Genomic DNA, 22504 nt, shown 5'->3' with positions numbered 1-22504 from the left:
AGCACTCAGGGATCCTGCTGAGCACTAACTCTGCTCAAAGGCAGACAATTGCAGCACCCACAGTCTCTCCAGCCTGAAATGCCACGTTGCAGAGACCACCACCCAGCTGGGATAAGCAGTTTGGTAGGGTACCCTTCATTTCATGCAGAAGAAACCAATTTGTCTGAGACTGACAACTTATTTAACTTCTTCATTTCAGCAGGTTCACCAGCCCCTCTTCACTTCCACTGCTATTGACGGACCACTACCTCCAATACCTCTGAGAATCTGCCCACACATTCCTCCCAGAGAGAAGCCCCTTACCTAGGATGGCATTCTTCTCCACCTCCAGCATGTCCAAGGCCTTTGCAAACGTTTCCCCCAGCCTAGCCACCATCTCTGGCGTGTAGAGATTGTTGTGAGTCCTGAAACAGAAGAGCACTCGGTTTATACTCATGTGGATCAACCCCTTTTGCCCTTGACAGTGGGATCCTCTCCTTCAGCTTGTGAACAGCTCCTCTGAGGCAGATGATGAGGAAGGTGAGACCAAGCACGTGTGCATGGGATCCCCCTTCCCCACCTGCAAAAATATTGGGGAAGCTGACCCGACAGAGACATGGAGTGACTCCACCTCATGTCCTGAATCTCCTGGCTGCCCCTTCCACCTATTTCGGTTCACCCCACCCCTTGCAAGCACTGGCAGTAAAAACTTCCAGCAATTCTCCAGTTGATGCTGGCAACAGCTTATTAGCTTGGCCAAAGGGATCAGAGAATGTATTTTAAAAACCGACAAGACACGGATTCTGTAATCTCAAAAGATCTTCTGCACCTAAGGCCCCTGCAGAGGGAGGGGCTGTTTCAGCTCCAAAATACACACACTGCCCCCCAGGGATGGGTCACAGTCCCCAGAATGGCAGGTGGCATTGGAGGGACTCTAGGGAGAACATCAGTCCGATCAGATGTTACTCGTGGCAGACACATGTGCCCCCTGGACAACACATCCAGCTGGGAACAATTCCGCATCATCAGGAGGCGGCCACGGTCAGCTTTCTGCAAGGGACACCAATTCAGCCACGGGTGGCTGGTTCTTGCCATCCAGGCCAAAATGGGTCCCCTCTTAGCCAGGGTACTGACACTCAGAGCTGGACTCGGCAGGGGGTGTCTCTCTCACCTACCTCTCTCCTTTGAGACCTCAGACCTCCACTCTGGGTGTCGCCAGCTGCACACAGCACAAATCCTGCAGCCTCCTCCAAAACTGCAATGCCATTGTACCTGCTGCTAGAGGTGATCAAGGGCAACTCAGTATCTCCCCCTAGAGCAGCGTTTCCCAAAGCAGGGGGTACATGGGAATGGCTGGGGGAAGGGAGCGTGGACAGACCTCAATATGTTCTCCAGAGTCTCAGCTTTCACTCGTGTCTCAATGATTTTTTACTTTTTTTTTTTTGGAAGGTCTACATTCACAATCCTGGCAACCCCGATGCAGTTTGCAGAGAGCCTGAGTTAGCTCCGAAACAGCAACTATCCCATTTCTCTCTGCAAGTGTTAAATACTTCCCTGCTCATTTGCAGGTGAGGAAGGCAAGTATGTAACTTTCGTAAGAAAGAGCTACACAAATGACTTCTTAACGACTCATACTCTCATTCTGGGCTGGATCTAACACCATGCAACAGGCCTCAAGGGGGCACAAGCTGGTTTTACTTTTCCAGGAGGGGCCAGGGAGCAGCCCAGCCTCCACCAAGTTTGGGTAATATTGTTCTACTGACTCAAAAAACTGCATTTCTGCTTGAGGCTATCCTAAAACCTAGCTGCTAAAATCGCCTCCTCTTATATGTCTCCTGCCTGCTCCATGCCAACGTTGGCTTTGCCTCATGCTGGGCAGAAGGGCAGTGGGGCAAACCCAAGGACTGTGGAATTGTGGTGGTGAACCTTGAAATCCCACTGCTCTAACCCCAGCAGGATGGGCCAGTCAGTCATATCCCAAAGCTGTGGCCACGGTCCTTAGTTGTTTCAGAGTCCTTGAAGCATCTTCTCAAGTTTGACAGTTGGGAGGGCAGATGTTTACTCACAGGCCAATCTCCCTCAATTAATACTGTCCCAGTGGTAACAGAGAGAAAATGGCTGATTAGCTGCTCCCCACAGGAGTTAAAAAAGCATCCAACAGCCCTCATACATGATGAAGATGTAGCCCCTAGGCTTGTTCCAGCTGAGACTGTCAGCAGTGAGCAGCACTCCCGGGCATCCCACACACAGGAGAACTTGGAAAAACAAAATTCAAGAGACATTTATGCTTTAGAAAAGACAAGCAAAGGATATAGCAGGACTTGGGGGATTTTCAGGGATGGTCACAGCTCTGCTGTAAAAAGTGCCTGATGCCTAGAGATGGGCTTGAAGGCCAGAAGATGAGTCCTTTAGGACAGTCAGTGCTTGAAGAATCTTTATCCAAAGCTGGAGCATCTACAACAGAAATGCCTACAGCATCCATCTCTATCCAACAATTCTTTCACCAGCATTAATGCCTTGGTAACGTCAGCATCTCATCAAGAGGAGTTCTAAAAAAGCCTTTGTCTATGCAAAGCATTTGCTGACCCTGACCAGTCCATTTGTAACAAAACATGAACAAATCCCAGCACAATAAAGGTGCTGTGCCAATCGGTTCATGCAGCGACTACCTCCAGAAATGTGCCTTTATCTAAAGATGGCTGGAGCTCATGATTTGGGTTTAAATTAAGGAGAGAACAATTTAAGCCAGAAGCTAGAAAGCACCTACACGAAATAAGGTACCGTGGAGGACAGGAGAATCATCACTCAAAAAGCTGCAAGCAGTGATTAACAAAGCAACCTCAAAATAATTTGGTAAATATAGCTACCAGGACGGAGACAAATATGGGTAGGCACAAAAAGATGCCACTCAAAACTAGCTTAGTCCTCCTTGTTACCTGGACTCCCTCTCGTTCCTCTCGGCTCTTTGGTCCCATCCATGACCTACCTTCAAGCTGCTTACCCTGGCAAAGACCCAATGGCTTAACAACTCTCACTGCTTCTGTCTGCAAACACAGCAGACAAACGCCACACAATATCCAGAGCAGCAGACCCAACTGCTCAGCCAGCAAAATGCCCTTTTTTTGCATACCGGTGCCTGACTTGGTGCTCAACCCAGCTGCTCAGTAGGATCCGTGCTGCTGCTACTTGCAGATCTGCTCACACAGTAACCAACACAATCTGTGAGGACTTCCACATCTGCTTCCTGCATAAGCACATGAGCAACACTGGGCCTTGCTTATCCCCACAGAAAGCTGTCTAATAGCACAGAGCTAAGAGAAGCACTCATCCCCAAGTAGTAATGCATCTATGTTCCCGAAGGCATCCTCAACACAGGCAGCTTTCCTGCCAGCCAGCCTTCCTCATACCCCTGTACTTCCTGTCTGCTGACAGCCTGCTACAGACTCCATATTCTCTTGTATAATCCATATTAAAGGGGGCTTGAGGAAGCAGTACATGGAAAAGGCACTCAATGCCAGCAAAAAACACATCAGAAGCGCCACAGCACAAGCTCCAACTTCTCCAGAAAGACATAAGCATCATCAACATTTGCACTGAACGACTATGAGCTTGCAGATGTCACAAAGAGGCCTCTACATCCAGCAGCAGCCAGGAAAGGTATGAGGTGGAGGATCTACTGCTCTTAATACATCATTCACTGGTTCTTGTTGGAGCATCCAGCCTTAAGAAAAGCCTGGATACCTCCGAGTGAAGTACAGGCTGCTCCATGTACGTTACTGCCATGTGCTCAGAGAAGATTTTGGTCTGCAGGGGAGATGCTTAAACAACACAGATGCATTATCTCAAAAAACAGTCAGGGAGCCTCTTTCTTTATGCAGATGGGGAAGCACTGGCAATAGAACATAGCCCATGTGTTCTCCTGAAAGTGGTAAACAAGCAGGTACAGAATTTCTGCTTCTTTACAGGTAGAGTTTGACAATAGTTTCCTAAGCTTGTTGTAACAGAGATCCCAAGTGTTTTTAATAATGCAAGAACAGCAATCACACAAGCAAAAAGGTCCGTCTGTTGCACCTCTTCAGACCTTGGGTACTGGTTTAGCTGGTCTTCCAGAATATGGAGCATGTTCCAGGCTCTGGAAGAAATGGCATGAGGCTACCTCTACTTGGGCAACTCTACCCAACCTCTCCCAAAAGCTCATCAATAGGATCTTCAGCCTTCCAGGATAAAAGGCAAAACCACTTGAAATACAATGCTGCAGCTGTAACAAGATGGTTCAACCCTGCTCACTGGCCAAAGTACCGCCTGCTGTGCGACATGGAGCTCTGCGATGAGAAGCATGGCTAGGATGGGCCAAGACAGCATGTGCTCATCCTACCGGAAGCAGCACAGTCCTGAGCTCAGTGACTGCCAAACATACCTGACTAGACAGAGCTCGAGTAATGGGGCCCCTTCCCTCACAGACCTGGGAGCTGGAAAATCTAAGTGGATCTGAAAATGCTCTTTCCCAACAGGCTCCTGTCAAGGACAGAGCCTCAAGTTTTCAAGTACATAACATGCAGCATTATCTCACAAAATTGCCCCATAAGCCTGGGAAAATCCCAGTGTCAGCAGTTACCCTGAGACAGATTCTTCCTTTATAATTCTGGGAACTGTGTTATTCAGGATTCCCCTTTTCCGCCTTCTCTTGCTCCCTCCTCTGGCTGCCACAGATGTACACAACACCAGTGATGTGCACAGAGGCACTGCAAGGTAGCAACAGCCTGAGAGTATGCATCCACTGATTTCAATAGCAGACAGTGCTTCAGGAGGCTGGTGTGCATGTTCAGCAAAACCAGCTTAATTTAACACTGAAGAGAGAACAACGCAAACAGGGTGCGATGAGAGCTGGGACTGCCCTGGTGGTGACTGGAGAGGCGGCCTTGTAGGGGCTGAGGGCAGAGCAGAGATGTTAGTCGAGAAATGATTAACTGGGTGGCAGATTTATAGCAGTGGAGGTGGGGGAGGCAACCCCAGCCCAAGCTCCCATTGGCTTTGATGGACTCTTGTAGGCCAGGCCAATGAACATTCAGAAGGCTCCAGTTTCCCCAGTGCCATTCCCCACTGTGAACAGTCAGGAACAGTACTTGGGCACCTGCACCAGCCTGAACCCGCTGGCTTCACTGGGAGAACATGCTCTGAGCATTCCACCTATTTATCACAGTTTGGCTTTCAGAGATTCTTAAGTCAACATAAATGATTTCAAGTCAACTTGACCCACCTTATAAGAGCAAGTAAATTGTCAAAAAGCTTCAGGACCTGCTCAGTGCAGGGATTACGGTAGATTGGACTTCCACTGGGCATGTATCCCACCAAGAATCCTCCAGCTTTCGCCTCTTCGGTAGCAGCAGGCCAACGGGCTCTTTTCACAACTCCCAGAATGGTGTACACGCAAAAGCTTATCTGCAGCAAGGTATGCAGAGAGAGCATTGCTTAGCCAGAGTACAACCTGAGTAAATAGGTTTTCAGAGAAACCCATCATCATCCCATCTTAAAGGGAACACTCTAGTGAGCCTAATCTGGTGACAGAAACAAACTCTGGTGGGTTTGCTGCCAAGAAAATACAGCCAACGATCATGCTACATTCCATCACCTTCAGCGACCCTTGGCCATGGCAGGACACCCTAGGAACTCGCAATTAGACAAAGCATCAATGCATACGGTCTCATGAGTATGCAAGCAACCAGACAGGTTGCCCTCTGAAAGGAAGGGTCTACACCATCAGTTTCATCTCCTTCATGTGCTGGGACAGATGTAGAGATCTGTGATGACACAGTGGTCAAACTGCATCCAGTTCTGTGGACTGCATTTCAGTGTCTTCTACAGACCTAAAGATAGCAACTCCACTTGCAGTCTGTCCAAGAAGTGAAGACATTTCACTAACTCGAACAACACGATTCTCCTTGGTTGAATTTTAATTATATTCCATGCTGCAGTCTCAGCACGATGCTTTCCATACTGCCTGGCTCAAAAAGCACAACTCACTGCACCATATTTCCAAAAATCATGTAAACCAATTACTGCTCCAAAACCAAACTCTGCTACACAAAGAGTACGGAATAGCGTGCTTCGCTCTGCTGAATAATCTGGTTTTGCATGGTCTACATGCTCATTACTGTAGCTTAAAGAGACAAAAGCCAGCCTGTTATTCTGCAAACTGAAAAACCTACTGATGCGCATCCTAAAGTAGTAAATGATCAGGAGAGATCTTATGTGTGACCACAATAGAAATGGGGGATGGAAGGAGGCAAGTCCCATTTCAGTAAGGATTACACCTCTCCTGGTAACAGTACTCACTCTAGAGCGGTTCAGGCCACTAGGATCTTCCAAGACTGGATCGGCAATTTTGTTGTCTGCACCCACATAGGAGATAAAGGCTTCAGGATCTGAGAGGACTCTGGCAGCAGCAAAAGACAGCAGCAGGAATTACTGTTTGTACCAGCGAATTTGAGCACAGCTTTGCACTGCCAATAAACTTAACAAATACAGAGCAGGCTAGGGAGACTAGTCAGTGCTCCACACTGGACGTGGGAATATGATAAAAAGCACCAGAGGCGTGTGTACTCTCCAAACATCTCCAGTTCTCGTGGGCCATGGGGACCTACAACCTTATAATCTCCTATGAAGATAGCCCTGCTGGGAAAACTCTTGTGCACGCCCAGCTGCTCAGGGCTGCAGGACACCTCAGCTTTAGTAAGGAGAGCACAGCTTCCTAGCTTCTCCTGAAGATGAGCAAAGGCATCTTTTACTTCTCATCTTCTGCAAATGCTTTGAGCGTGAAGTGTTCCTCTATCACCTTAAACAACTCTTACCTAGCAATTTTCAACAAACAGCATTTAGACTTATTTAGCAGTTTATGGACTGCAGGAGAGCTATTACCACAATGGTGGTCATGAGGCACCCCACCGCCCTCGCTTGGGTTGCACATTCTCTTACTGGGCACGACATTACCTCTGCAACACCTCCAACTCAAAGCTCAGAAAAATGATCCATACCTCTGCATCTCTGGGGAGAGCCATAAGCCAGCAACAGGAGCCATGAGCTCCTCCAGAAAAACTTTCTGCCGTTCATAGTCCTTGAACTGGTTGCTGATGAGGACGAGGGCCTCCATAAGAGCACACTTCTCCATCTGCGTCAGAAGTAGCTCATTGGAGAGCAGCTGCTTCACGTGGTTGTACAACATCTCAAAGTTTGGCTAGAAAACACATCCAAGTGGAAGAGCGTCACATATATGGTGTGGAGGAGGGCCACTGGGGCAGGCAGAGGTGGGGTGTACTATACTACGTAGAACAGATGTAGGAGCATGTCTAAGTTATCTTTTCTCTACACAACCATCTCTTCAGTCTCAAGTTCCTCTGAATGGTCAGTCTAAAAGAATCTTTTCTTCCCTACCTCTCTATCATCATCCTGCATCCAGTTTAATTTAGTCTCCAGAATGACTGAAACAAGCAGAGGAAATCTCCCTCTTGTAGGCAGTCATACTCCTTACAGCAGTGTCACACCTCAAAATAGCTCTGGTGCTTTTACTTGCACACAGAAAGTATCTTGCTCCTTTGGCTCTCAAGTGCCAGACTTCAGATTCCTCCATCTCTTTGCTCACAACTAGGTTCATAACGATGCATATGGTTATCACTATCTCCAGAGAAACAGTCGAGTTTCTCCCCTACTCACTCTACTCGCAACCATGTGTTCCTGTAACTTTGTATAAGCATTAGCAATCACCCCCTTCATCTAAGTCATCTGAACATATTTTGGGGCTGTTCTGGGCCCTTGGCTCTTCCAGTGAGGAAGTTTGGCTGGCCATGGGAAAGAGGCAGCTGTAGTTCAAGGACCAGTAGAGTGGGACAAACACGCTAGTTCTTAGCAGCTATCGCAGAATGCAGACTAGAACCTCTAAATTACCTTAATTAGCATCCTCAAAATATGTCTTCGTTTAAACTAGCAATGTCCTACGGTGCTCCCATAATCCTAGCACCACTCCACACAAACACCGCTAAAGAAAGGAGTTCAGAGCTACACATGTTGCATGAAGGCTGTTTAGTTCAGCATGTTTGGTTTTTTCTAGTCTTCTCAAGATAATCCAGAAAGCAAACACTCTCTTCTTGCTCCTACATTCTGTTAAGTAACAGAAGAAAGTCTGGAGATCAGTCATTGCTAGCATCTTCAGCTAAGGAATCAATTGAGACCACCACAAGTGACAAAATGGGAATTCAGCACATTCCCATAAACCAGATCTAGTGCTGCTTGTATCCTCCGCAACATCCCTTGTGCACTTAACTCATCACTTTACAACTGAACTCTTCAGGCAGAAAATTATTCAGGGGCAGTGAGAAGAAAGGAGGTGCAGGGAATAAAACACTGTGCCATTTGTGCAGCAGGAATACTTCTCTGGAAGAAAAACAGAGGCTGTGGCCAAGGAAGCTGAAGATCCCACAAAATCCAGCTGAAATCAAGGCAAGACTCTTCATATCAAGATGAATTTACATACCAAGACAAGGTGAGGGTAATCCCGACACATCTTTATGATTGAGGAGCATGCATGCCTTCTCACATTCTTCACTGCTCGAGTTCTAGGAGCCTGGACAGACACAACAAACTTCAATGCAACAAAACAAAAGTTCAGACAAATGCAGGGTATCTTCAAGAGACAAATGCATTACATACAGTTTTCTGCACTCTTCAGTACAGATCAAAAAAGCATTTCCACACCACCCACCCCAAACAATCACGCAACAAAGTTCGTTCCTCTGGAGCAGCAGCTGACTCAAGAAGCCCATGTTCTAACAAGCTGTACTCCAGGAGTGAGGATGCCATGGATCTTACTACTTCACGACTCCAAGCACTCCCTAGGTAGCTGGCAGCTTTACAGCCATCCTTCAGAGGCACGTATACCAACTACTGAAGAATACCCACAGCTAATGGAGGGGTTTTACTCTCAGGAAGGCCAGCATAGACCGGGGGCCTAAGTGCACTGTCCTTAGACTACACCTGTGGCCTTCTAATTTTGTGAGCCAAAGCTTATTAGGCTATGTCAACCAAGAAGAGATCAGTTATATCTAGACTTCCCAGCCCTTTCCAGGAGCACGACTATACTTGAGAAGCCTAGTACAGTGGAGTCTTCAGACTCAGCATGCTCTCAAACAGAATATGATTTGATCCAACTATTATAGCTCATTATTAGATAGTAATTCAGACGTACCTTACTTTCTTCTATAACTTCAAAGGTAACTGAAGCAAAGAGCTGTGAGAAAAGGAAGGAAAAATCCGAAAACTCACATCATTTATTAATATCTAGCACTCGTGTATTTTGAGGTCAAGGAATAGGTTGTAAGACTTTAGTGTAATTTCATTACAGTCAATGAAGAACCCCTAAGTTCAAAGATGAATCATCAGCACAGTGAGGCCTTTAAATAAAACATCGTGTTTACTGGCCAGAGCATGCGCTTAATGGTAAGATTTAAGGCTAGAAACTGCAAAAATTTGTGTTATTTGACATTATTTCTTCTTGAACAAGACTCAGTCTCAGTTTGTCCCACCTTTACCTTGACACATAGTCCTTCCCTGACTAACACCAAGAGGATTATAACTCCTGCAGTTTAGTATGAGGGCCTTGCACCACAAAAAGCCTACCTGATTTTAGCATGGTCTGCAAGTACCTACCTTGGAAAGTACTTGTGGTAGGTATTCCGGTCGGTAAGTGACAAATGGGAAGAGAGCAGAGACATTGGTAAGCACACAGGACAGGATGAGAGGATCCTTTGTTTCAAAATTAAGGACAAGCTGCAGCAGATCTATGCCATCATTCACTGGGATTTCCTGCAAAGGCAGCAAAGGGAAAGAAGGAAGAAAGAAAAGGAGGAGGCAACACTCAGTACTTCAAGCCTGTAGCATACATCCCACAACTCCTACAGCTAGGCCACAGAGCTGCTGCTATCATATCAGGCCAGCCTCTCAGCTGAACACAGCTGTTCTCAAAGCAGAAAGAAAAGCAGTAGCAACCTCAGTTTAACTGTGCTATGTGCACTTGTTGAGGGAAAAAGGACAGCGGCATTGCCACTGACATCTCAAGACTGCCCTACCATCTCAAGTCCCCATACCTGCACCTCCAGGAAAGGCAAATTTCCTCTCTGACTCCCAATTCTCCTCTTGACTCTGTCCAACAGATCTACGCTTAACCAACTATATCAACCCTATAATTATTTTACTGTGATTAGAATGATGAACTAAAGTGCAAGAGCAGACTAATCTAATGAAAAAATCAACTCAGTCCACATCAGACTGAGAAAAAAATGCTTTCCTTCTGATTCGCCTGCTGTTGAACAAAAAAGCAGAGAGAAATTGCTTCTGATCTCCTATTCCCTGAGCATGAGTTTCTCTCATTTAGTTAAAAGTTAAAAAAATAAAATTAAATTAAAAACCAAATCCAATCAGGAGAAATTAGAAAGAATAAACTTGGGAAATTTCTGCTTAATCAGTCTTTTTCTCCTCTAGGAAGGCACTATGTCAAAGCACGCCACCTGAGCGCTCTCCTGTGACCTCTCATGGTAGTGTCCAGAACCAAGATGTGCCTGCGAGTAAGCTAGAATGAGTTTGGTCCCATCTAAAGAAGGGTCACTGCTCCTCGTGAGAGTCACTCACCACACAAACTAGGTTTTTGCATGGAGGTAACTGGTCACTACAAACTTTTCAAGGACAACATAGCTGAAAAAACCCACTCATGTCAACCCAGAACAAGCCAGGAGAGCAGGGAAGACCATCTGATACACATACGTCTTTATCCAGGGTTCGAAACATCTGGCTGATGACACTCTCTGAGAAGAAGGTCATGGCATCCCACTGCACAAAGGATGGAGAGAAGATGGAGCAGAGACCTTCGCCTGTCTTAGCTGAAAGGAAGACAACACTGGAGCTCTCACCATGCTCCTCCCCGCATGCACAACAGCAGGCTGAGAAGCTCCCAAGCTGCAACATCTTAGCATTCACAAGCATTTTGGTCATATAGCTCTCCCCATAGATGACTAGCAGGGATGCACCAGGAGCAATTAAGGTACTCCCGTGTGATTGGCCTCATTCCGGTGAAGGCTCCTGAGATGTAAGTCTGACCTTTGAGATATTATAGGGAGCAACATCAGCAAATCACAGAAGGGAAAAGAAAATGGAGACCACATGCCCAGACTCAGCACTGCAGGCAAGACTGCCCTTGGTGTGACTTTGCAGAGCACCAAGTGCCCTTCCTTCACAGGAGGAAAGCAAGGTGACTGACAGAGGGATTTGCCAGACAGGCAGAACTTCCCTGGACAAAAATAACCACTATATTATGGAGGTAACGAGGCCCAAACAGTTGTAAAGTTGTATCAGTGCGACAACTGCACCTGCTTTGCCAAGAGATTTGGGGGAGGGAAAGGAGAAGCCAGGAGCTTTAGATTAGATATTCCATAGGTAGACCGCAAAGGGTTAAATTTGGGGAGCAGCGGGTTTGATTTGATTTTGCTTTTAACCTTAAAAGCCTGAAAACCTAGTGTCAAGTCTTGGCTCCCACTTAAATAAAGAAAAGGGCGAAGAAGTTTCTTCTTGGTCAAATTAAAAACCAAATCCCATATCCCTATTTTTTTTCAGGTAACTTACAGTTCATGGGTCCAGTATCAACAGGAGATGTGAGCTGGTACTTCAGCCATTCACCAGCCATCTGGAAGCCAGTTCGAGGGTCCAGACGACAAGCCATCCTCATCACCTCTCCTTGCTGGGCTCGGAAAGCTGCAGTGAAAAAATCAGACGCCATGCAACCAGCTGATGCTGTAAAATGCTCCCTTCCCCAAAGCTCACCTGCAGCTCTGCAGAATATTATGGACTGTTGCTCTGGCAATAGCTGTGTAGTAAGCTCAGATATATAATCAGTAAACTAGGTGTAACAGCATGAGCAATTTTTGAAGTGACTTAAATGGACTAAAAAATTATGTATTAACAAAAAAAGAAGTGCAATTAAAATGCAATATGAATGATGAAAATATGTGCTCAACCTAGATTTACTACAATTAAGCCTATATTTTTCATTTTAAAAATTCTTCAAAGTATATGTTTGCTGCTTACAAAGGACCATGAGATACTGAGATAGAAAAACAGCATTAGATTAACTACCACTTTCTTCAGTTAAAGACACTTTTTCTAAATTATTTGACTTAACCCAGTTCAGATTCTAGGCTGACAAACTAACGTGAACTCAAAAAACCCAAATAAGTCTTGTCTTCAATTTCAAAGACATTAAAAACAAAGTACAGAACAGGAATTTCATTTATTCCAGAATATTCCAGTACATGACCACACAAAAGAATCAGCTCTGCTGACTACAGATGCAACTCACATTGTTTAAAAAAGTTGTTTTATCAAGTAATTTTATTTTGTGTTTCAAATCAGTTTTATTTTCTTATATATGTAATACCTCCAGTATAATTTATCTCTCCAAAACTATTTCGGATTCTGGCTTTGTGCATTTAGTTACTTTCTGGTTTTCACTCAAATAGATTTATTACAGTAAGCAAAAAATAAACTATCTAATAAGCAATAAAAAATGTAACACTTGAAATCTTCAAACATAAATGTGAAAAGTTAAGAATTTAAGTAATTGATTAAGTATATCCTCCCAGCCACCAAGTGAGTACCAAACTATACCAGCTAGTGAGAACCAACCTCGGTTTTAGGAAGTAAAATACAAAAAGAAAAAAAAAAATTAATATCCAGGGTTTCATGCTTGTTGGTTTAAGATCATTATTAAATTTGCCTATTTTAATTGCTCAACTCTAGCTGGTGATATCGAACCAGAAGCTTCTTAGCAGGGTCAAGACAGATTTTCTTTCTGGAGTAACATTTAAAGTCTTTTGTGAGCTGCCTTCCTCCCCTAACCCAAGCAGGACTCCAGGCTGTTTCATTTCCTCCTCTAGGTGAGCAAAAGGCACATTTTCTTTGACACTAGGTAGCAAATGCTACTAGGCCACCTACCTGGCCAGCAAGCAAAATAGTAGCAAAAAGTAAGTAAAATGAAACGCCTGAGCTGTTACAGGAAAATCCTAAATTAATTTAACTCCAAGATCCAGGCTGAAAGAGTTCAGACACAGGTGGAAGCTCCCAAGCCAACAACACTACCATGTTGGCTCCAAGATCAGCCAGCAACTGAAAGTAAGAGGAAAGGCACCGACAACGGCATCCACACAGGGTGATGGCAACTTACAGTTGAAAAAGGCATTGAAGTCCTCATCGCTGTCAAAATCAAAGCGGGAGTATTCACAACTGGGGCTGTCTGTTTTAGAGGGAAAGCCCACCTGAGGACAGAGCAGACAAGGTCAGGAAGGAAGAGAAGTCACCCATCACAGCTAACACCAGCTTCAAGGAGATGAAGACGGAAGGCAAGGAGCAGGCAGTAAAATGTTGAGACAGAGTCGTTTGCTCAGTGACCTGGGAGATCATGCCTCTGGCAGACACAAAAAAAATGTAGTTCCTCCCCCATGATCCACAGGCCACGTTCACCGAGGCACCTTCTCACACCTATCTGGCCGCAGTTCCCACATACCTTCACTAGGTTGGTCATAGATGCACGGAGATACTTGGGAATCATGGCCAGCAACAGGGGGTCGCGAGACAGAACTTCGTGCCGGAAGAGGGCTCCCCATGTGATCTGAGTGGAAGAGCGCAGAAACTGGGGGGAGAAGAGAGGGGAACAGAGCAGGATGTCAGTGCTGGAATCTTCACTGCTAACATTAAGTGTTGCTATCAGAAGGCAATAGCAAATTACACTGACTATTCAGTTGAGGCCAAGGCACCTTGCAGGCACAACCCAACTTCCAGAACACCAAAAGTCTCTAAGTAAATAAATACTACGGCTGACTGCAAATTCTGCACTTTCTACTCAGCACCTCTGTGTCAGGCGCTGTTCCTAGTGGTGTGGTAATGGAGGAGAAACCACACAGCCTTCCAGGTCTTCAGCTTAAATGGAGAGCCCAGAGAACAATATTTGACAGCTGAAGTTTGCAGTCTTCTACAGGTCAGCTCAACTATGCATTCACACATTTCTACAGAGACATACACGAGACTTTCAGCCCTTTACACACCTGGCTGGGATGGGTTGTGAAGGCTAAAAACGAGTCAAGGTATTTTCCAAAGTTGACTGGCGTTTCCACATCAGAATCTGAGACCTATTAGGAAGACAATTTCAGAAAAAATATTAGCTGTGCGTCACACTGCGCTCACAAGTGGTATGTCTCTGGGTAAAGCAGGAGCACTAGATGCAAGGCCATAGACTGTGAAGGAGCAAAGACAAAAACACTGAACAACTGTCATTTTTTCTGAAACTAGCCTGAGTTCAGCGAGTTCTGCTGAACAGTCTGGAGATGCTGAGGACAGCACCATCCTCATTCACAAGAAAAGGGTGACTTCTCAGATACTGGAGTTCTATTAAAACCAAATTCACAACTGCTGCTGCTGCAAGTCACAATTTTACCCCTATTGGGTCAAGCCCACCCATCAGTACCGAAGTGGAACAATTTGCAACTGCAGAATTTCACAAGCAAGTACACCCAGATGATTTCACCCCCATTCCTCCAAAAGTTTCCTGCATTTAACATACAGACATCTCTCACCAACAGTTTTCTGGGAAGTCTGTCAGGAAAGTAAGTTTTGCCCTGAGCCATAAATTCAAGGTTTTGCTTCTCCTCATTAACTGTAATATGACCTGGTGCCCTCAAGATCCCTCTTCTGGAGCTGTACAGCTCAGTTCTGCCTCTCCTGAGTGAATCTGGATGAGAGAACTCAAATCCCCATCTCATTACTTCATTACAGACTAACAGCTCCCACTGCTTAACAGCAAGTGAAGTCACTGAAAGTACTAAAGTACTAACACACCCTTTGTTTGCTGTCCATTTTTTTAGGGCTAAATTCTCAAAGGTTTGGTTTTTTTCTTTCCCTCCCTGTGGGAATTTACTTTGCTGTCACTTGCACAGGCTGGCTGGCTGCCTCAGTCGCCCCACAAAAGCCTCTCTCAACATGCCTGCCTTCTCTACTGTAGAGCACTACGCTGAATGGAGGGAACGGGAATTCAGCAACCAGCGCAGCATGCAAAGTATCAGTGTGCATCTTCATCTCAGCATTGACACAAAGCATTGGAAAGATGGACAGCAGGAACAAAACCTGCTTCTTCCTTCAGCTTGAGAGAATCTTGGTAGAAGAACAAACAGGTATACTTTTTGAGTTACTTTTAAGAGGGAAATTTAAAAGACTTCTAACACAAGAGTAGTTTCTTGGAGTAGTTTTGCTGTAGCAGTAGACAGCAAGAAACTTGACCGATTTTCAGTGAAGCTTCAGCATTTGAGAGGTTATACATGATTCCTGATGATAGCAGAGGCCTGGAATCAGTCAGGGTCCCTCCATTCTACATTCCTATGACTTGACAGCTATCCCACTTGCAAGCAGAGCCATTTCTGCCTTTTCTAAATGCATGGAGAGAACTCTGTGGCTACCAAATGTCCAGGGAGAACCTGGTCCTACCTTAGATCAGGGTTGCCTAAACCCCAGCCCTAAAAACTAGCCTTGCCAGGGTTGCTGCTGGTATTAGTAGAGACTTACTAGCAACGCACATAGCTGGCTGCCCAACGCGCACAAAACTTGGCACAGTCTCTTCAAGAAAACATAGTGCTTCTCCACCAGGCCTTCTCCATCTGCTGTCCTGGGAAAGAGGGGAGGGGGAAAAACAGGATCACAGTTACTTAAGCTGTAGGTAACAGGCACACTGCTATCTATCTTGTAGATAAGAAGAGGACTAGAGCAATTTAATTTTACTGCAGTGGGATTTCCTTTGCTATTATCAAGAAGTACTGCTTTATCGGCATCTAAAACCTCAGAAATTGCCTCTCAAAGATTCCCTCCTGATCATTTTCAGGGTAAAAGAGAAAGCTGGGGAAGCTGTGGTATTTACACCACTTTGTCCTTCAATTACGGGATTTGAAAAAACTCGCAGTTTTTCAGGTTTTGCAAAAGGAATGGTGGGTTTGTTCCCTCCTAACCCAGTCCCAGCTTCCTGCACTTAAGCAGCAGTATCTTTTGCAAATCACATCTACAAGACCATTTGTCTGCAGTTTTTTTGTGAAATTACAGCAGCAGGATGGTACTCACTGGGCAGCAGAGAGAATGTAGTGCATGGCAACATCTCCAAACAAGACCATCAGAGGCTTCCGATCCTCCAGCTTACCCTATGTGTAAAATACACCAAATGCCTCAGTTAGAATGTAACTATTTATTTGCATCTGCAAGTGAAATTAGGAGAAGTCCAGCTGTCCTTCCATCTGGGGAGGGGCTTACAGTCCACGGATGATTTCAGTAAAAACTTGCCAAAAAATCTAAGGTATTCCTGATCTCAAGAAATTTCCCCAAGCAATCCCACCAAAGGAACTTTAAACTGAAAAAATGATTCTGAGACATTAACTCTTCTTCACGGCAGACTGGCTAGTTACTTGAAGGCAGCTGATAAACACTCAGCCTCAACACTAAGATGCTTGTGAATGTATGGGTCAAATCACCTGTGTAGATCCTGCTGTCATTTCTCTGAGCTGCCAGATGACACAGCTGGTGACAATATTTCCCACTTCACAGTTGTAGAAAGTGGGGGGAAAAAATGTCAACAGGGATCTCCAAAACTGCAAGGAGAGGCGAGCATAGTTGGAGAACATTCCAACAGTTGCTGTATTATGCTGGCATGACATTCATGCCAAATATCATTAACATAAGCAGACAAATTTGAATTTTGTTTCTTAAATAAAAGAGCAAAGATATCATTGATCAATCTGAAAAATTACATAGAATAGAAGGAACACAAAAAGGAAAGAGAGAGGAGCTGAGGAGGAAGAACTCACTTTCCTGCTGACAGCAATCAGGAGGCACTCTGCTGCTCCTATTTGGAGCTCAGGCTCATTTAGGAGCAGACACAACATCTCCAAGAGCTTGCAGTTGTCTGCTGTGATGTGGCTCAGGGCCACCCAGTCAATGTAGCCAGCCAAGGTGTTGAGTGCTGCTATCCCCACGCGGCAGTTTGCCTGGGCCTGCAAACAGAGAGGAAGCAGGAGGTCAGAGCCACAAACACCAATTCTCATCTAAAGCCATCCACTCCCTGGAAGAACAGTACCAGGAACCACCCTGAGATAGTGAGAGACTTGGACCCTTCTGCTGCCACCCCTCACTTCTCTCTTCTCCAGGAGTTTGTATTATGGGTGAACAAATCCATCTGTAAATGAGAACTGCAGGTAATAGACTCCAAAAACTGGGAAAAGCCTAGTTCTAAGCAATCTTCACCTTAAGAACGACTAATGCACTAACTCCCGCATAGCTCCACTCACCTTTGGCTCCTGAGCCAGATCAGTCTTCTGAAAAAGAAAACAAGAGATGGTAAGTGAGCAGCTACAGCACACACTTCCACCCAGCCACGCAGCCAGAAGCAGCTTCACAGAACAGCTCCCTAGCCAAAGAGGCTGCGACACAGTCTCCCGCTCAGGACATTGCTGCAGCCATCACAGCCACCTCCGCAGCCCCCTGGCAGGTAAGACAACAAGGACTTTGAATTGCAAGTTAAGCCGCCATTTCCTTCTCATCCAAAAGATGACACTCCAGTCAGCAGGCACCAGGGAGACAGGGGATAAGAAGGAAAGGCATTTCAGTGCTTCCTGGAAGCTTCCAGGGAATAAACTTTTGACCTTTTAGAGTATCTTACATCCAAAAGCCAGACTCTGAAAGATGCTGGCAGCTTTTATGTCCTGAGATTGATGTCTGAAAAGGGTAAGTGATTTGTCCATGGTCAGAAAGGTAGCTGGAGAGAGCACTGGGGCAAGAGTTTACAGCCTGACTCCCAGTTCCAAACACTTAACAGCAGCAATGCACTGCTTGCACTGTCTTTTTGACTAATACAAATGAGTCTCTCAAACACTCAGGTTTGATTTGTTTTTCATATGCAAAGACACCACAACCATTTCTTTCTGCCGCAAGGTTTTGGTTTGGAAACTCTGTCCATGAGTGTATTCAAGTGTAGTGATTTTAAGTTAATCTGGTTGTGTCCCACACATTTAACAACTGAGCCATCATACCAGAACTGCATACTTATAAGCACTGCAGATTCTGATGGTCTTGGGGAAGCATCCATCATGTCCCCCAGTCTCAGTGTGCAGACAGGTAACTGAACACCCAACCCTCAGAATTTACCCTGTGCACAAACATCCCAAAGATCTGCTAACCTGTGGAGTGGTGAGGGCTTCTTGTTCCTGGGGTGCTCCAACCTTGCCAATCAGAAAGATTCCACCGTTAGCAGAAGCAGCCACACTTCAGAGCCTCAAGCATTGCAATTCAAACCTTACCTGGAAATGCATTTCAACCAGACTACAAAACGCACCAGGGTCTCCCACCCACCACCATGAACTGCACACTGTTCTACAGGTGGCTTTGTTCAGCCTGTCCACTGCATCAGGAAAATGAACAGAGGACAGGTAGGAGAGGGTTTGTTGCTGCCTCCCAGTTTTCATGTTTAGTGAAACTCGTCACAGAAAAGATGAACAAGAGATACACCTAAGCAACTTCTTTCTAGATTGGTTTCTCAATTGTGCCTCACTCTCAAATCCACTTTCTTCTCACAGGAACAGAGTGGGGTAGACACTTGCCTTCACCATCCATCTTGACCAACCTGCACATCTCTGATTCCAGGTAAGAAGTCAGGAGAGAAGTCTCTTTACACAAAAAGGAAGAGCACTCCTCACCACAACTTGACAAAAAAAAGGGCTTCCTGACCTCAGCTCTCCGGAAAAAAAAGAACCAGGGAGGCCCAGATGCAATGCCGAGACATCAAAAACTCATGCATTTTTATGCACCACCACAAAGACACCACTGCAGCAAAGGAGAGCAGATGCAAGCCCAGGAGAGCATCTCTTTACCACAGTTACATAAACTACCTGCACTGGTTTTGGCTGGAATATAGTTAATTTTCTTCACGGTAACTAGTATGGGGCTATGTTTTGGATTTCTGCTGGAAACAGTGCTGATAATGCAGAGATGTTTCTGTTATTGCTGAGCAGTGCTGACACAGCGTCAAGGCCTTTTCTGCTTCTCAGAGCACCCCGCCAGTGAGTAGGCTGGGGGTGCACAAGAAGCTGGGATGGCTGACCCCAGGCATATTCTATACCATAGGATGTCATGCTCAGCATATAAATCTGGGGGAAGAAGAAGGAAGGGGGGGATGTTCAGAGTGATGGCGTTTGTCTTCCCAAGTAACCATTAGGTGTGATGGAGCCCTGCTTTCCTGGAGATGGCTGAGCACCTGCCCGCTGATGGGAAGTGGTGAATGAATTCATTGTTTTGCTCTGCTTGTGAGCACAGCTTGGCTTTACCTACTAAATGGTCTTTATCTCAACCCATGTTTTCTCAGTTTTACTCTTCTGATTCTCTCCCCCACCAGGGGCGGGGGGGTCGAAGGGAGTAAGCAAGCAGCTGAGCGGTGCTTAGTTACCAGCTGGGGTTAAACCAAATCTACCTGTTTCTGCCACAACCACACCTTTGTTTTGCTAGGCTGTACGCTTCTAGTGTCAGCAGAGCATTCCAACAGTACATGAGGCACGCATCCACTCAAGCCATTTACACTAGCAAATCCAAACTATCAACGCTAACCCTGTCAACCTTGTGTGTTCAGTCTCTCTGGTCAGGACCGGCTTCCCAGGCCACAGCAGATCCCTACCTCACAGCGACAGCAACAGATTTCAGACAGTTTCTGCACTTGCTTCCCCAACAACTCGCGAGATGTATCCCAATTCCTAAACGCCTCCAGCACTGACTGAACCCAAGGAAAGGAGACTCTTACCATGCGTCTGTACTTGTTGACGTTCTGCTGCAGGGTGGTTAGCAGGAAGCAGAAAATCTTCTCCATGTTCTGGGTGAGGGTTTGTTGGATATCTCGTCGCCGCTGGGTAGGCAGAGTTTGAAAAGTCACCACATCCTCTGCCAAACGGAGGAGGATGAACATCACCAGTTCCGTTTGAGTTTCCTGATGTCCCAAAATGAAATACGCTCCATCAGCACAGTTCAAACATTAAAATCTCTAGAGGCTAGCTCAGAGATGTAGAGAGAAAGTGGGCATGCATGAAGATACAAGTCACACCTTGGGAAAACAAGGCAGGAGGATGGCCCTCTCTGCTAAAATCATCTAGAATAACTTAACCTTACAGGGAAAGTCCATCATCAGCCTGTCTCACCTGACCATGAGTGAGTTAGGCTTTCCTCAGGATGATGGAAGACTGAAACCCATATTATGAGCAAGCAGAAGAGAACAGACAGGTGCATTTCGTACCCCTTGCTTGGAGAGGGTATCCAGCTCCTTTAGCATGTCAGGCCAGTGCTGAGGCCATTCGCGCTTGATCATCTCCACCACAATGCGAGACAAAACATCCTTAATGTGACTTTCCTCCTCCAGAATACTTTGAGTTCCCTGTCATAGAAGAGCATCAGAGTTATACAAAACAGCAAATGTCAGACATTCATAATTCTGACTTGGGAACCACAGTGGTTGCAAATATTCTAAACCACACAAAATAAAACCAGCAAAACAAAACACAACATTGGGCAGCTCTTCATCCCAGCTACCTTGCATGACACTCCTACTCTCCCAAGCACCCAGAGCCAGTGAGCTCTGGAAACCAAAAGGATTTTCCTCAAAAGAAGGTCACTTGGTCACAAGAGCAATCACAACAGTAGAGAAAACACAACTGAGATAATGACCACAGTATTCTTGCAATGGATAAGAACATCTGTATTTACTGAACTTTCTCCTAAGAAAAGTACCTTATATATGTCATACAAGCCTTACAACTTTCTGCCATGAGAGGTGACATGGTTACTGACCTGACCACAGGACAGAGAAAAGCATTGGAACAACCAGGGATGTACAGCAAGGAAATAATGAAATGCAGAATTGAATTCAGGTTCTCTGTGCTAATTAACTGGAGTCTTTTTTCCTTTTTTCCCACTTTCTATCTCCAAGTGAGAGAGAATCACGTTTCAGAGAACAGTTTGGGGTAGAGGATACTTACACTGGATATGAGGCCCATGACATTGTTCTTTAGATAAACTTTTTCTAGACGAGGCATATTGTTCCAGCGGAATCTGTTCAAGAGTTTAAAAAAAAAAAAGAAACAAAAAGGACACCAAGTCAAAACATTTATAAAGATCTCTGACTTGATTCTCAATGAACCATCACTTCTTTACCTCAACTAGAGAGAGACGCTACAGCTCACTGACTTTGCCAGTGCCCAATCCCTTAATGAAAAGGCTGAGTTAAAACTGCTGCTGGCAAGTGGGCGTGCACTACTGAGGTCAACAGAGATGAGAAGCAGCAGCAAAAGCACAAAGCATCAGGTCTGTAGAGGCAGCAGAGACAGGAATCTCAGAGATGAACTAATACAAAGCCTCTTTGTTAGCATGAGGCTAATGACAGAGAACGCTGCAAAGACCTACTGATAACCCTGTGTGCTTATTTATATCTTGCGATGTCAATGTGTCTTAGACCTTGGTGAATTAACCTTTCCAACCTGCCTGAACGCCATTTTCTCCTCTCCTTCTTTCACAGGGGAGAAAAGAAACAGAGCAGGTCAGCAACTGTTCTCTGCTGCAGAACAGGCTCTCTGTGCCCTGAAAGCACCTCCCCGAAGCAGGAGGCACCAGAACGGGAGCAGAGCCCATGCCAGTGGCTGCGTGGCAGCGGGCCGGCACCCTTCCCTGGCGCAGGGGCGCGGGACAAGCCGCCTTACTTGACCACATGCTCCAGGATCTGCAGGCCGAAGTGCCGGACGATGGCTGTCTGCGTCTTCTCCGCCAGCTTCAGCCCGCAGGGCACGCAGATGGGACACTTCTCCTTGAACTCCTCACAGAACTGGGGAAGGACACGCACACGCAGTTAAAACACAGGAGCGGGTACGGGGCGGTCGGTAACGGGAGGGAAAAGGGGGGCAGCCGCAACCCCTCGGGGAGCACGCCGGGGGGGGGGGGGGGGGGGCGCCCGACCCCCTCAGCGCCGCGCAGGCGCAACCCCCGCCGCCTTCCCCCGCCTGCCGACAGCTCCCAGAGCCTTAGGGGCTGCTTGGGGGCTGCTGGAAGGCTGCTGGGGGGTGCTTGGGGCCGGCTCCTCCCTCACTCACCGGGCCCGAGCGGGTCCCCCACGGCTGTACGGACAGAGCACCCGCGTGGCCGGAGCCCGGCACCTCCCCTCCCCGGCCAGGTACCTTGAGCGCCTCCAGGCGGTAGCGCTGCGTGGAGGCCGGGTCCATGATCACCGTCACCGCCTTCACCAGCTGCTCGCAGAGGCTGCTCACCTGCTCGGCGGACATGGCGGCGGCGGCGGGCCCGCGCCACCGGGCACCTACGGGCGAGAGGAGGGGGCGACCGGCACGCGGCGCACGCGCGGCACCGCGGCGGCTCTGCGCATGTG

At 46.4% G+C, this 22504-nt stretch overlaps 1 protein-coding gene across 4 annotated transcripts in view; it reads right to left on the bottom strand.

Moving 5' to 3' along the window:
* XPO5 (exportin 5) overlaps positions 1-22492 on the bottom strand; it is a 30794-nt gene extending 8302 nt beyond the window's left edge. The window contains exons 1-22 of one of the 4 annotated variants that reach the window (XM_074818202.1): positions 22299-22492; positions 21828-21949; positions 21111-21183; positions 20372-20509; positions 19886-20068; positions 18276-18317; positions 17388-17414; positions 16908-17093; positions 16171-16247; positions 15625-15724; positions 14115-14198; positions 13577-13702; positions 13238-13328; positions 11641-11769; positions 10786-10901; positions 9676-9831; positions 9215-9256; positions 8504-8611; positions 7011-7210; positions 6313-6412; positions 5237-5418; positions 304-404 (exon numbers count right to left, since the gene is read on the bottom strand). In XM_074818202.1, coding sequence (XP_074674303.1) covers positions 304-404; positions 5237-5418; positions 6313-6412; positions 7011-7210; positions 8504-8611; positions 9215-9256; positions 9676-9831; positions 10786-10901; positions 11641-11769; positions 13238-13328; positions 13577-13702; positions 14115-14198; positions 15625-15724; positions 16171-16247; positions 16908-17093; positions 17388-17414; positions 18276-18317; positions 19886-20068; positions 20372-20509; positions 21111-21183; positions 21828-21949; positions 22299-22403 — 2488 coding nt within the window. In that variant the 5' untranslated portion in view covers positions 22404-22492. The remainder of the gene's footprint in view (positions 1-303; positions 405-5236; positions 5419-6312; positions 6413-7010; positions 7211-8503; positions 8612-9214; positions 9257-9675; positions 9832-10785; positions 10902-11640; positions 11770-13237; positions 13329-13576; positions 13703-14114; positions 14199-15624; positions 15725-16170; positions 16248-16907; positions 17094-17387; positions 17415-18275; positions 18318-19885; positions 20069-20371; positions 20510-21110; positions 21184-21827; positions 21950-22298) is intronic. The other 3 variants (XM_074818203.1, XM_074818204.1, XM_074818206.1) reach the window with 3 other exon arrangements.
* Positions 22493-22504: the final 12 nt, after the last annotated feature.

Source organism: Strix aluco, chromosome 3, assembly GCF_031877795.1.
Source record: "Strix aluco isolate bStrAlu1 chromosome 3, bStrAlu1.hap1, whole genome shotgun sequence".
Taxonomy (NCBI): domain Eukaryota; kingdom Metazoa; phylum Chordata; class Aves; order Strigiformes; family Strigidae; genus Strix; species Strix aluco.
This window is presented reverse-complemented; position numbering and strand designations above follow the sequence as displayed.